Below are 14,475 nucleotides of genomic sequence, written 5' to 3'. Positions count from 1 at the left end.
CATCAGTATCAGTTGCTTTGCTTCATCCAGTTCAAAAGTGCAGTCATGTAATCTTGGCATAATTTTAAGTATTATATCAAACTTCAATTTTTATAAACACTCTTTTACAAAACCGAATGTCTTTAGTGCATACAGTATGCAATAGGCCAACCTGATTGATTTATACACTTTCCCCAGAGGGAGACAGTCAGGACAGCATAGCAGAGTAAGGACAAATTCATGTTTAGAAAAGATATTTTTCTCACAGTGTTAAAAACCAGAACAGCCAGAAAAACAAGGCTGCATCTTGATTCTGGCCCTTTTCCCATCTGCTTCAGCGTATGTTTTAAGGCTTGTGCTCTATTACCTCAGCCATGAGCTATTTTTTTTTCCAAAGGAAGATGAAATAAATTGAGGAAAAAAATAGTCCAGCTTTCCAAAGTCGACTCTCATAAGGTTTTCAGTGCATACTGTGTAAATAGAAGATTTGCTTTACAGCTCCTGCAAAGAGAAAAGTCAATATGAGCCAGCTGCTTTGCTCCAAGAGCAAAAGAGTACCTGATATGACTCCCATTGTTGCCAAGGCTCTTGTAAGCGTGTGGAGGTCTTAAAACTGGTGGCAGTGGTTCCCAAACTTTGCTGCACATTGGAGCCACCTCAGGATCATTAAAAAGTACAAATGTTTGGTCCCTAGTCCCAGATATTCTGATTTAATTGGTCTGAGGAGCAATTTGGACACTGGGCCTTTAAAATTTTTCGCTAAGTGATTTTAATATGCATCAAAGTTTGAGAACCACTGCCTTGTCAGCCAGTTTAACAACAATAGCAGGCACTCAATTTCTCTAGTCTAAAAGGTGAATTTGACCCAGCCCCAGTCATTAAAGGCTCCATATTAATTTTGGTTCAAAACCAGGCTCTGACCCTGTATTAGTTCCCTCCCGTGCTGCTAATAAATACATACCTGAGACTGGGTAATTTGTAAAGGAAAAAGGTTTAATTGACTCACAGTTCCTGAGGAGGCCTCAGGAAACTTATAATCATGGTGGAAGGGGAAACAAACACATCCTCCTTCACATGACGGTAGGAAGGAGAAGTGCTGAGCAAATGGGGAAAAGCCCCTTACATAACCATTTGATCTTGTGAGAACTCACTCACTACTACAAGAACAGCAGCATGGGGGTAACCGCCCCCATGATTCAATTACCTCCTACTGGGTCCATCCCATGACACATGGGGATTATGGGAACGACAATTCAAGATGAGATTTGGGTGGGGACACAACCCAACCATATCAGACCCTCACTTAGCTATGTCGCCTTGGGCATGTCATTTAACCTCTCTGAGCCTTAGTTTCTTCATGAATAAACTGAGAAAATGATATTTAATTAATAGAATTCTATGAAGAATGACATATGGATATAGTATACCTATCACACTTGTGTTTTAAATGTTCTGATATAGCTGTCATTTAAGTTTAGAATCCATTCCATTTCAAGTCTCTCAAATAAATCATTCACTGTCACTAAAAAAAAAGGGTAGAGATAAATCTATGCCATTTATATGTTTTTTTAAGACGTAGTTTCCTAGTTTGGATTCCATGCTCACTGGGCAATCTTCTTTTTTTTTTTTTTTTTTTTTTTTTTTTTTTTTGAGACGGAGTCTTGCTCTGTGCCCCAGGCTGGAGTGCAGTGGTGCGATCTCGGCTCACTGCAAGCTCCGACCCCCTGGGTTCCCGCCATTCTCCTGCCTCAGCCTCCCGAGTAGCTGGGACTACAGGCGCCCGCCACCTCGCCCGGCTAATTTTCTTGTATTTTTAGAAGAGACCATCCTGGCAATCCTCAAGCAATCCTCCCTCCTCAGCCTCCCAGACTGCTGAAATCAAGGCAGTTTCTACACCAACTATTGAAGCAACTAAGGACAAAAAATTGTGGATCTCTTCTGGTCCATTTACCCCTTTTTGCATAGGAGTCTCTGTGCTTCTTTGGGAACCAGATGACACAGATCTTCAGTGGTAAGGCAAGAGTAGGCTTCAAGATCAGGAAGAAAGATGCTCAGAAAGTCACTTAGGTAAACACAGTGGGGGCAATTGGAACACGGTCAACTCTTAGGGCAGTATTATTGTACATGGACAGTAGTTGGAGGTACCCAGGTTCAAGCCTGGCTCTGCTACTTTTTAGCCATGTGATTATGACTTTATGTCTCTGTGCTTCAATTTCTTCATCTGTGAAATGGGGATGATAATAGGACTGCCTCAAAAAGTTGTCGTGAAGAATAAATGAGACAGTGCATTTTGGAGCATAAAGCAGTCCTCAGCACATGATAAGCACACAATACAGGTAGCTCAACCAAGAGGGCTGTGCGGTAGAGTAGAGGTAACAGGGCTCAGATGCGGCTCAGAATGGGGTGGTCACCACACTGAGCTCTGCATCTATTGCTCCTGCAGAGGCCCTGGACTTTGAAAGCCTCTTTTTGTAGGCCATCTGGTACTTTCTAGAGACCTGGTTTCTTGGTGCTGACTCCCTAAGCTTTAGGGCCTTACCCGCTTAAGAGAATGGCTGATTTCTTTGATACAGAACAAAGCAACATTACTGTCCATGTCTGAAGGTGAGGTCTTATCCTGCAGATAATGCAGGTAGCGGAAACTAAGCAGATCAGAGTCCAAATGCCAGCTGTTATTTCCTGTGTAGCCTTAGCCTACTCACTTTGCCTCTCTGAGCCCCAGATTCCTCACCTCTCAGTGAATGGTAATATCCACTTGCAGACATAAGTGCAGGTAAAGGGCATCACAGAGCAGGTGCATGAGTGATGCCTGGTGTTCTTGTGCCACACTTGAGGCCCTTTGAACAGTGTTTACATCCTGAAGAGTTTTATTAGAACCAGTTCTAAGGTTTGCCATCCAAACCTTGAAGTGAAGCACTGGTCACCTCTTTGTCTAAGTTTTTACCTGTCCCCTGCCAGAATTGGGCAGAAGACTTAGAGCTGCTTACATAAAACCACACATTTGGACTTTTAACTGAAGTGATGGAATCTTTAAGTATCTGCCACTCTCATTCAAGTCCTTGGCCTGATGATGCTCCTCAGTTTGGAAGAACCATCCCTAACCAGAAATGAACTAATCTACGGGCCCATCTATCTAGTAAACCGAATCAAAACTCTTCTCTGTCAGGACATCAAGGTGGATTTATTTGTATGTGGGAATCATGCCCCTTGACACTTACCAACTTGATTCTTCCTCCTGGAACCTCATCCCCACCTGCTCTCCTTGACCTAAACCCCTCAACACACAAACACACATATGCACATGCAAATATGTACATTGCCTAGTTAGGGAAACAACCTTGCAAGTGCTGCATACATCTAATATTTGTGGTTTTGAACGTAAGTGTGGTCTCTAAAATGAGCTGTAGTGGTATTTTCTGAGTGTTTGATTTCATTCTCTTACCTCTTCCAGGAAAAACAGAAGCCTATTTGGAAGCCATCAGAAAAAATATTGAATGGTTGAAGAAACATGACAAAAAGGGAAATAAAGAAGGTAGGACCGGGTGTGGTTGTACATTGCAAACTTCACCCATTTGTCAGGAGGTCTTTCTATATAAAAATTCCCACAATCAAATTGACTGTGCCAAAGTCTCCCCGCAGAGCCCAAAAAAGACTGAAGTCACCTCTCAGATGCAGAAGGGAACAGAACCTCCATTTCTCTTATTATTCAAATTAGCTTTTCAAGCAAAGACATTTTCTTTTGTTTTACATTTTATTATGAAAAATGTCAAGTGAACGTAGAACTAATAGTATAATGGATCCTTGTGTCTCCAGCACCCTTCTTCAATAATTATCAAATGCTGCCAGTCTTGTTTTATCTAGCCCCCCTTTCTTGGAGTATTTTAAACAAAGGCATTTTCTGAGTACATATTTCACACACCCTGCAGTCACAAAAGCAGTCACTCACTTATGTAAAGCAAACACAGAACCATGCCCCGTTCTAAGTGCCAGAGATGCCCCACCCAAGGAGTGCACAGCGTCATTAGAGCTATGGTTGGTCTTGCTCCGTGATGTCATGGATAGGTGTGTTACTGCCAAGGAGGTGAGAAGATGGGGTGGATCTTCGTATTAGGACAGAGACAGTTGAGAGAAGGGCCACAAGAAAGCCCTTCCTGGAAAGTTAAGAATGAATCTGCCAAGTGAGGAGAGATGGAGACAGAGGGAACACTAGGTACCAAGACATAAAGGGACCAAGAAGAGGGGTTGTTCTAGGAACTGGAGCCATTCATGTCCCCAGGAACACTGGATGTTTGTGGAGAAGAGTAGCAGACAGGGTTGAGAAGTGGGCAGAGGCCATGTCAGGAAGACGTTTGTGCACCCTTCAGAGGAGGTTTGTTTTAGCCAAGAGAGCCTAAATTGGGGCCTAATTTGGTTAAGAACTGAGAAATCCATCTGGCAGCAGTGTGACTACAGATTGAAAAAATAAGACCCCAGAAGGCAGGAGAGAGATAAGGAGGCACGACAGAGATCTGGAGCAGAAATATGGGGCTGTAAACCAGGGGACAACAGAGGAAATAAAAAGGAAGGGAGGAACTCGAGAGCTATATGGAGAAGGAGGATTCTGATATGATTCCCAGGTATCTGGCCAGAGCAGTTGCAAAGTGATGCCTTCCAAAGAAACAAGTAATGCTTCTCAAACTTTAAAGTGCATCCAAATCACCTGGGGAACTTCTTAAATATCCCACTGCCCAGGTTGCGCTGCAGCACCACTAAATCAGAAATTCTGGGAACAGAGGGAGAAAGAGGTATTTTCAGCACCCTCTTAGCTTGGGTCTTCTAAGTTGAGTGTGATGGCAATAATTATCGATATTCATGCATACTTTATTTGGTTCAAAATGATTTGAATTTCCAGGCTGTCAGTTATACTAAAATTGACATGAACTGTATTTCATCAAATCTGTCATTGATTAAAAATGCACCATTGTTTTATGTGCGATTAAATTACAACATACCATCAATGACTGCAAAGACTTTAAAATTAAAATGTTCATCTTAGAATCATTGTAATACACTGTGTACCAAAATACATTCCAAAGCCATGGTAAATCGTATGGTACATCAATTTGGAGTATTTGTTACTGTTTTTACTGATTAGCATACGAATCAGACTCCTGGTCATAATCAACAACATCTTGCAATTCAGTGTTCCCATCCCAGAAATGACCAACCTGGTGAAGCATGGAACTCTGGTGCTTGCATATGGAAGGCTCTGTTAGGAAACATCAGAATAATAGCATTGGGTTCGATGCTCCCTTTTGTCTCTGGGAAATATGCAGTATGCTCTCTTCAAGACAGAAACTCTTTCTCCACTGCTCTCATATGTGCTCTGCTTGACTTGGGGTCATCTCTCAAAGCCTGTGGGGGGGATCTAGGTCCTAGGGCTATGCAGTGGCTGCAGCTGTATAAGCAAGTAGAATTACTATTAGTTCTGACCTTTCTTAACCATCGTTGCCACCCTTTGTTTGGTAAGGGACTGTGTGACCTGAATCCCCTTCTCAAACCCAGGAAAGGGAGGATCCATGTGATGTGATAGTGAGGATAATGAGAAAATCTTATGTAGCCTTGAAAAAATATGCTTTTAAAAAGTGAATCACAGCCCTTCTCTCCTTTGAGCCTTACAACCTTAAAACTTCCTTTAAGGTTAGCAGGATGGCTACTAGCTTATGTCTCCTAACACCCAGCTAGGGCAGAGTTGGCATTAGACCAAAGGGCCTCTCCACTGCACTGCATAGAAAAAACTATGCTGGTTTTCCCACTGCACATAATAATAGCCATGCCATAAACATACAATTTTTCCTTTTCAAAAGAAAGCAAAATATTTGCCTGTTTGTCCATTCAAATCACTGGACCTCTTCACATATGTCTTTGGGAGTCTGCCTTTTTTTTTTTTTTTTTTTTTGAGACGGAGTCTCCCTCTGTCACCCAGGCTGGAGTGCAGTGGCGCCATCTCGGCTCACTGCAAGCTCCGCCTCCTGGGTTCACGCCATTCTCCTGTCTCAGCCTCCCAAGTAGCTGGGACTACAGGCGCCCGCCACCTCGCCCGGCTAATTTTTTGTATTTTTAGTAGAGACGGGGTTTCACCGTGTTAGCCAGGATGGTCTCGATCTCCTGACCTCGTGATCTGCCCACCGCGGCCTCCCAAAGTGCTGGGATTACAAGCATGAGCCACCGCGCCCAGCTGGGAGTCTGCCTTTTATTCCATTAAAGATGTTGACACTGCAGCCTATTCTGCAGAGCCAACATTAATGAACCAGTAATGAACAAGAAGTGCCCTTTGTGCCTTAGGGGTCAGGAATAAAGGAATCATCGCCTTAGGTGCAGTGCCCACAAAATGTATGTTCAGCTTCGTTCTCTACTTCATGCCTGAGAGAATGGGAAAAGTGAAAAACAAAAACAAAAGGGAGCATTTATTGAACATTTGCTTTGTACCTGTTAGATGTTTTATAGTCAGTACTGCAAGGCTATGGAATGGTCAATCAATGACCAGCATTCAGAACCTGACTCTACCACTACCTGAACAAGTGACCTATCCCCTCTATTCTGTTTCTTCATCTCTGAAATGAAGATACTAATGCTTACCCATGAATATCAAAAAAACAACCCTCAACATGCTTTTTCCTATTCTCTCACTCAACACAACAATCAACACAGAAGACTTCTGTGACCAAATGTGTGGAGTTTTCTCCCCACCACCAAGCAAGCAATCAATTCTGCAGCCGACACCAGCTGGGTGTCCGCCAATTCAATTCCAACACTATCTACCTAGAGACAGCCTCAGACATCACAGGGTGAGGGCGCAGTCCCAAAGGAGTGCCCCCTCCTTCCCACCAGTTGCATGTCCAGGCCACTGGAACAGCTGGCTGACTGGCTGCAAGTTTTGGTTTCCACAGCCTCCTCTTAGGGTTCAGTTAATTTGCTAGAGTGGGTCTGGTGTGGTGGCTCACACCTGTAATCCCAGCACTTTGGGAGGCCAAGGTGGGAGGATCACTGGAGGCCAGGAGTTTGAGACCAGCCTGGTCAACATAGCGAGACCCCATCTCCACAGAAAATTTAAAAATTCACCAGGTGGGCCAGGTGCAGTGGCTCACACCTGTAATCTCAGCACTTTGGGAGGCCGAGGCAGGTGGATCACGAGGCCAGGAGTTCAAGACCATCCTGGCCAATATGGTTAACCTCCATCTCTACTAAAAATACAAATATTAGCTGGGCATGGTGGCACGTGCATGTAGTCTCAACTGCTTGGGAGGCTGAGGCAGGAGAATGGAGTGAACCCGGGAGGCAGAGCTTGCAGTGAGCCGAGAGCGCCACTGCACTCCAGCCTTGGCGACAGAGCGAGACTCCATCTCAAAAAAAAAAATTAAAGAATTAGCTAGGTGTGGTGGTGCACGCTTGTAGTCCCAAGCTACTCAGGAGGCTGAGGCAGGAGGATCACTTGAGCCCAGAAGTCCAAGGCTGCAGTGAGCCACGATCATACCACTGCATCCACCCTGAGTAAAAGACTGAGACCCTGTCTAAAAAAAGAAGAAAAAGATTGCTAGAATTCAGAGAAATGCATTTACTGGCTTACTAAAAGGATATTTTAAAGGATACAAATAAACAACCAGATGAAGAGATACACAGGGCAAGGTCTGGAAGAGTCCAGAGTGCAGGAGCTTCCATCCTTGTGGAGCTGGGGTGCACTAACCTTCCGGCATGTGAATGAGTTTTTGTTCACCTTCCCGTCAGCCTCCACGTGTTCACCTATCTGGAAGCCCCTGAACCCTGTCCTCTTGGACCTTTCATGGAGACTTCATTGGATGGGCATGATTGGCAACCATGTAGGAATGTGATTGGACAGAAAGGGCATGGTCTAAACCCAGGAAGGCCTGCCTCTTTAGATTCTTCTTGACCTCTCTGTGCAGCATTCCTTCCTCCGGGGTACAGGGCAGGACCCTCTATGGATCAAGGGTCTTATAACCCACAATCAGATTAGAGTCCTGCCTTGGCCGGGTGAAAGGAGGGCAGGTCAGAGAAAGAATCTGCTTCCTGAGGCCTTCTTCTCAGGCCCAGAGTGCCCCAACTTTATGACAAAGGGCTGAAACAAGGGCTATGAGAGTTATAAGCCAGGAACCATGGACACAAAAGTAGATAGATAGTTAGATGATGGATAGAAAGAAAAGAAAGAAAGAAAAGAAAGAAAGAAAGAAAGAAAGGAAGGAAGGAAGGAAGGAAGGAAGGAAGGAAGGAAGGAAGGAAGGAAGGAAGGAAGGAAGGAAGGAAGGAAGGAAGGAAGGAGAAAGAGAAAGAAAGATGTCATAGGGTACAACCTCATGGGGTTTTGTGGGGAGCAATTAAGGTGATGGCTGTAAAGTGCTCAGTGCTGGGATTTCTCCTTCAATCCTCATGGCTGTCCCCTAACAGGGAGCAGATGTCCTGCTTGCCGGAGAGGAAATAAGCCCTGTCTAAGCCTCACTCACTTAGTGATTGTAGAGAGGTCCTTCGTGGTTCGTTTTCCTTTCTCATAGGAGCTTAAGGACACCCAAGTGACCCAGGCTCAGATTACATTCAGGCTCGCTAAGGGTGGCCGCTAAACCACCCTTTTATACCCACTCTCCCCTTTCTCTCCTTACCAATGAACAGAAAGCAGGGTTCTCTCTAGTCATTTATAGCTATAATTGCTTAATATTTAAAGGATCAAGAGAAAATGGGGGTTTTTAAAACTTTCAGCAAGGTGTCATAGGCAGCCTTCTTACCTGGAAATCTTTATTTTTGGTGGGTGTCTTGACAATTTATACAGATTTTGTTTGTTTGTTTGTTTAAGTAGGACAGAGGAACCAAAAAGAGTTTACAGTTTGGCTTTTTGCTCCTTGCATACAATTCAAATAGCATGAAATAAAGTAACTCTTAATTTGAAAAAAAAAAGTGGTTTGTCACATCAACAGGGACTTAAACCTAGTGTAAGTCAGAACACCTGGTTCTGATCATAACTTTTACTACCTATGTGACCTTGAACAAGGCACTTAACCCCCAAGTGTGGTTTCTGGACCAACAGCATCGGTATCACCTGACAGCTGTTTAAAATGCATAACCTGGATCCTCACCCCAGACCTACTGAATATGACTCTGCTGTTTCCCAATAGCCCCAGGTGTTTGGTATAAACATTAAAGTTTGCAAAGCCCTGGTCGTGAGCCTATTTCCTGTTTGGTCAAATGGGGATGGTATGACTCACCTGAACATCTCACAGGGTTGTGATGAAGAGCAGATGAGATAATACATGTAAACATTACTTTATACCACAAAGTACTGCACAAATGCCACGAATTAAAATGTCTCCCAATGTGAAAAATGGAGAATGGTAATTGTGTTATCATATAAAATGCTTCTCAGTTAATGGTAATCACTGTAATGGGATTGGCCTTTCCTGATCTTTGTTCATGATGCTGTAATAATATTTTCCAGATTATGACCTTTCGAAGATGAGAGATTTCATCAACCAACAAGCTGATGCTTATGTGGAGAAAGGCATCCTTGACAAGGAAGAAGCTGAGGCCATTAAGCGCATTTATAGCAGCCTGTAAAAATGGCAAAAGATCCAGGAGTCTTTCAACTGTTTCAGAAAACATAATATAGCTTAAAACACTTCTAATTCTGTGATTAAAATTTTTTGACCCAAGGGTTATTAGAAAGTGCTGAATTTACAGTAGTTAACCTTTTACAAGTGGTTAAAACATAGCTTTCTTCCCGTAAAAACTATCTGAAAGTAAAGTTGTATGTAAGCTGAGATTTTGTATACAGAATCCTTATTTCCTCATAGACTTATATTTTATAATCAGAATATGTTGCTTTGAAAAAGCCTCTAATGGACTGACGTTAAAACTCACTGTCTCATCCACACAAGCACTCCCTGAAGAATTAAGTGGGTTCTGTTTTCAAGGTATGCCAGGTACCAAAGCACCTTGCACAGTATGTCTATTACAGGATGTCGTTTCCACTAGCAGTTCCCTTTGGGGAGTTGAAGTAAATTCACATTTTCTCAAAGTCTCGTAGCTTTGGAGGAGCTATCTGCTTTTTTGGCTGCTCTTTTTAGCTGGCTTTTTATGAGGCCCAGTGACATAAAAAGGATCCAGGTAAATGGGTATAGGATTTGCTGGATTTACTGACAATTTCGCCCTGCTCTTACCACTTCCTATTAGTGACTTTTCAGACTTGAGTTTGCTTATAGAGATATTTATGCACTCTCTAAGAAGACAAATGAGGTCATAAACACTGCATAAAGCAAGGTAAAAATGTATGCCACATCTCAGTTATCTAAACTGGATTAGATCCAAGCCAAGGTTTCCCAACAGAGAGCAAACGGCCAGGCAGTAGGGTAGAAATCGAGATAAAAATCATTCCTTCCTTGTGATCCAAAGCTGGTAGAGCAGCTTCCCTGGAGAAAAAGGTTAATGAACTTCAGGTCCCTGCAACTCAGCCCCCACCATAAACACAGCCCTGGAAACATACAGTGGCTCAAGGTCCTCTTGAAATGTTAATAATTAATGTTCCCAAACCAGAGAATGCTTTGAAAATGTATTACTCAGTGTAAATTAATTACATACATATTTTTCTATATATTTACTTCAAATTGTAAAAATAACATAATGCTTTGTGTATTAGAGTGAAGCCAGCCGGACTTCCTGGGTCGAGTGGGGCCTAGGAGAACTTTCCTGTCTTACAAGAGGATTGTAAAATGCACCAATCGGTGCTCTGTAAAACACACCAATCAGTGCTCTGTAGCTAGCAAGAGGTTTGTAAAATACACCAATCAGCGCTCTGTAAAATGCACCAACCAGCACTCTGTAAAATGCACTAATCAGCAGGATTCTAAAAGTAGCCAATCGCAGGGAGGATTGAAAAAGGGGCACTCTGATAGGGCAAAAAGGGAACACGGGAGGGGACAAATAAGGGAATAAAAGCTGCTCACCCCAGCCAGCAGCGGCAACCTGTTCTGGTCCCCTTTCACGCTGTGGAAGCTTTGTCCCTTCGCTTTTCAAAATAAACCTTGCTACCGCTCACTCTTTGGGTCAGTGCCATCTTTAAGAACTGTAACACTCACTGCAAAGGTCCTTGGCTCCATTCTTGAAGTCAGCAAGACCACAAACCCACTGGCAGGAACCAACTCTGGACACATTAGCTGTCACTGTTTCAAACAGCCTTTGACACCTGCATTGCTGTCCTGAATGCCCCTACCTGGTACCCCACCTTTTGGTGGGGACTGTGGGGGAAAGCTGTTTTCTTCTCCCATCCTCTCCAGAGAGTTGCAAAAACAAACAAAAGCCAAAGCCTGACACACACACACACACGAACTAAACTCAGTATGTTCTAGAGAAGCCAGTACCCATCTGTGAGTGGGGACAGGGAACTAAAAACACCTTTGTCCAAATAACACTTGCCAAAACACAGTGAATCAGACTGTTTCCATGAGTCATCTTTGATAACATGACTGACTCCGATTCAGCCATACCCAAACAGGCTGCGTGTGCATCAGACAATAAACTGGCACTGGCTAAAGCATTTTATCCATTCACTTTTCTATAAAGAATCTAAATATGCAGTATTTTTAAAAATAAGAAATGTACTTAGGGAGTTTATTATGGTTCTCAAAGCACATTGGCATTCATTAGCTCCTATCCATAACCAAAACAAAAGGAAGATCATCAGTCCGGTTTTATGAAAGAGGAAACTGGTTCGCAAAGGGAACAAAAGCACAGGATATGCTCCAGCTCATGCAGCCAAGAAATGGTGACGTTGGGATAGAACCTAAGTTTCTTGTCTCTTAGCCCACTCCAGCGATTCTATGTGCAAGGTAGGGACTAAAGTACTCAGTCCAGAATAGTTTAACTGTGGCCACAAAGAATTCCAAGTTACTAATAACTTGAAGATGACCAACGTTTTGGCTAGAGAATGCTAAGAGAGACCTTAGGCAAGAATAAAATACTCAGAAAAAAAATGTTTTTGAGATTGTGGTCTTAATTTCAAATTTGAGCTGTTACGTCTTTTGGATTACTCTCAAATTTCAGAACATTTTATGTTAAATAGCATGATAACTCTACATTTTTAATGGTTCCTAGGCCACCACAGATGTTTGTTTGAACCTTTTCTTACACGCATACCTGTTTTTCTCCTCTTATTTTTTTTCATTTAGGTCTCTCTTCATCCAACTAACTCCTCACAGTTCAGGTAGTGAATACAAGAAAACGGCAAAGCATGATCAAGAGGGTACCCTATTTCAAAGATCCTATAATGTGAGAAAAAAAAGACAAGACACAGGGATTATGTACGTTAGGAACAAACAAAAAAATCAGCACGACAAGGGCTGACAGCTACTGTTTCCCATTGATGCAGCAGTTGGTCAGCCTCAGGGGTTGGATATGTGCAGTTCTAATTCTGCAAGCTCTGATGCATTAACACCTAAGGGCACTTGTTTCTTGCTTAATGGATGAGCTGGAGAAGCACAATGAGGGAAAGAAAACAAGGGAAGATAAAAGAAAGAGACAGGAGAAAAAATAACAAAAAGAAGAAAGTGAAAGTATTTTTGCTATGCTGGGATGGGGTAGATATGGGGATTTTTTGTGGAAGCCTAAAGATTTATTGAATCTAACAGTTGAACAGAAATTGAGACCAAAACAATATTTAATTATAAATGATATATTGCTTAAAGTGTACTACTGTAATCTATACATATAATAAAGACCAATTACATTATGAGAATAAAAGTCAATTTAAATAAGTACAGGACTACCAAACACTCATAAAGTAACTTAGCAATGAAATCTAAACTAGAATTCTGCAATATAATGTCAGATTATGGTATTATTTATTTGTTCTTTTGATTTATTCCATGTTTTCACCATATCTGAATCACATTAGGTCAATGAAAATGCCAAGATTACCAGTAATTGTAATTGATTTGCTTTTAGATTAGTAATACTTTTTTCAAAATTGCATTTATAATAATAAAAACCATTAAAGTGAAGAAGGAGCTGTCACCATTTAAATATATAATTTAAAAGTCAATTTTATTTTCTCATTTGTTAAAAAAATGAAGACTCAAGTTTAAAAACATAGTTTATTTTCTCATTCAGGCTTTGTAGTTTATTGTTACAAAATAGCGGACAAAATTTGGTTCTTTATATTAATAGAGAATACGTAAGACATATCGAAATATATATATAGCACTTAAGTTATAAACACACAGCAAATTCAGCATCACTTAAACAGCAACCATATTTTCACATGATCAGGATTGCATAAGGAGATAAACATTATTTTTAGCCTAAATATATAAATAGTCTTTGATGCTTTATGTCAATTAGTATTTATAAAAGCTAGTCTAAAAACTAACACCACCTACAAAAGTGATGAGCTTTAGGATACAACCTTGCCATCATGCCATAATAAAGACTTAAAATTATAGAAAGCCAGAGGGAACTAATCACTTCAGTGCAATTGCAGCAGGTAGAACTACCTAGTTATGATTTTAAGATGGACACTATAGGAATCCAGAAGGGATGTTTTTGAATCTTCAGTTGTTGGATTCTTTAAGGTCCAAACATATCTTAATTTTGGTTAGAGTTATGCCCCCAAATCACCTAACTGTGATAGAGGGAAGTTGCATAGGGACTTTCTTCATCTCTGAAAGAAAATAAATACAGCATAAATCAGTGTTTAGAACTGTATTCAGAAACCTAAAACATAAACTTATTATACAATTTAATATCCACTTGCCAAAGAAAGAATATATCAATTTAGAATATTGTACATGCTTAGAAAATTGTATGAAATGCCAATACTTAAGATATACCTTACTATCTCCATTTTATTCATATCTCAGTTATGAGAATAAATAATATCATTCATGTATTTATATTTGTCTATATTACATTTAAATATATTTTAAATCTATACTAAATTATATTCATATTTATATTTGTGTTTTCTATATTTCACCTCTTTCTCAAAAGGATTTTTTTTTTTTTTTTTTTTTTTTTTTGAGACGGAGTCTTGCTCTGTAGCCCGGGCTGGAGTGCAGTGGCCGGATCTCAGCTCACTGCAAGCTCCGCCTCCCGGGTTTACGCCATTCTCCTGCCTCAGCCTCCGGAGTAGCTGGGACTACAGGCGCCCGCCACCTCGCCCGGCTAGTTTTTTGTATTTTTAGTAGAGACGGGGTTTCACGGTGTTAGCCAGGATGGTCTCGATCTCCTGACCTCGTGATCCGCCCGTCTCGGCCTCCCAAAGTGCTGGGATTACAGGCTTGAGCCACTGCGCCCGGCCCTCAAAAGGATTTAAGGTACCAACAACAAAGGGCATATATATAATAAGATGAAAGAAATAGAAATAAAAAAATCAGGACTAAGGAAAGGAGAAGGAAACCAATGTATTAATCATAAGAAATATTATAGGAGTTGAACCCAGGTATCAATTTTAGTTGCAAGCTT

At 41.5% G+C, this 14,475-nt stretch overlaps 2 protein-coding genes across 9 annotated transcripts in view; one reads left to right on the top strand and one right to left on the bottom strand.

The window, feature by feature from the left end:
- Positions 1-11,052, top strand: part of LOC105490341 (secretogranin III) — a 37,529-nt gene extending 26,477 nt beyond the window's left edge. Inside the window, exons 11-12 of the mRNA XM_011755841.2 lie at positions 3,431-3,511; positions 9,458-11,052. Coding sequence (XP_011754143.2) covers positions 3,431-3,511; positions 9,458-9,576 — 200 coding nt within the window. The 3' untranslated portion in view covers positions 9,577-11,052. The remainder of the gene's footprint in view (positions 1-3,430; positions 3,512-9,457) is intronic.
- Positions 1-14,475, bottom strand: part of LOC105490301 (LysM domain containing 2) — a 44,510-nt gene that overhangs the window by 6,229 nt on the left and 23,806 nt on the right. For 5 of the 8 annotated variants that reach the window (XM_071066847.1, XM_071066849.1, XM_071066846.1 and 2 more), the window contains exons 3-5: positions 12,151-12,275; positions 5,187-5,416; positions 347-480 (exon numbers count right to left, since the gene is read on the bottom strand). In XM_071066847.1, the coding sequence (XP_070922948.1) occupies positions 12,191-12,275 (85 nt within the window). In that variant the 3' untranslated portion in view covers positions 347-480; positions 5,187-5,416; positions 12,151-12,190. Of the gene's footprint in view, positions 1-346; positions 481-5,186; positions 5,417-12,150; positions 12,276-12,652; positions 13,673-14,475 lie in introns of those variants that run through there. The other 3 variants (XM_011755818.2, XM_011755803.3, XM_071066851.1) reach the window with 2 other exon arrangements.

The sequence above is a fragment of the Macaca nemestrina genome, chromosome 7, assembly GCF_043159975.1.
Source record: "Macaca nemestrina isolate mMacNem1 chromosome 7, mMacNem.hap1, whole genome shotgun sequence".
Lineage (NCBI taxonomy): Eukaryota > Metazoa > Chordata > Mammalia > Primates > Cercopithecidae > Macaca > Macaca nemestrina.
Note: the sequence above shows the minus strand (reverse complement) of the source record. Positions and strands in the feature narration are given on the sequence as shown.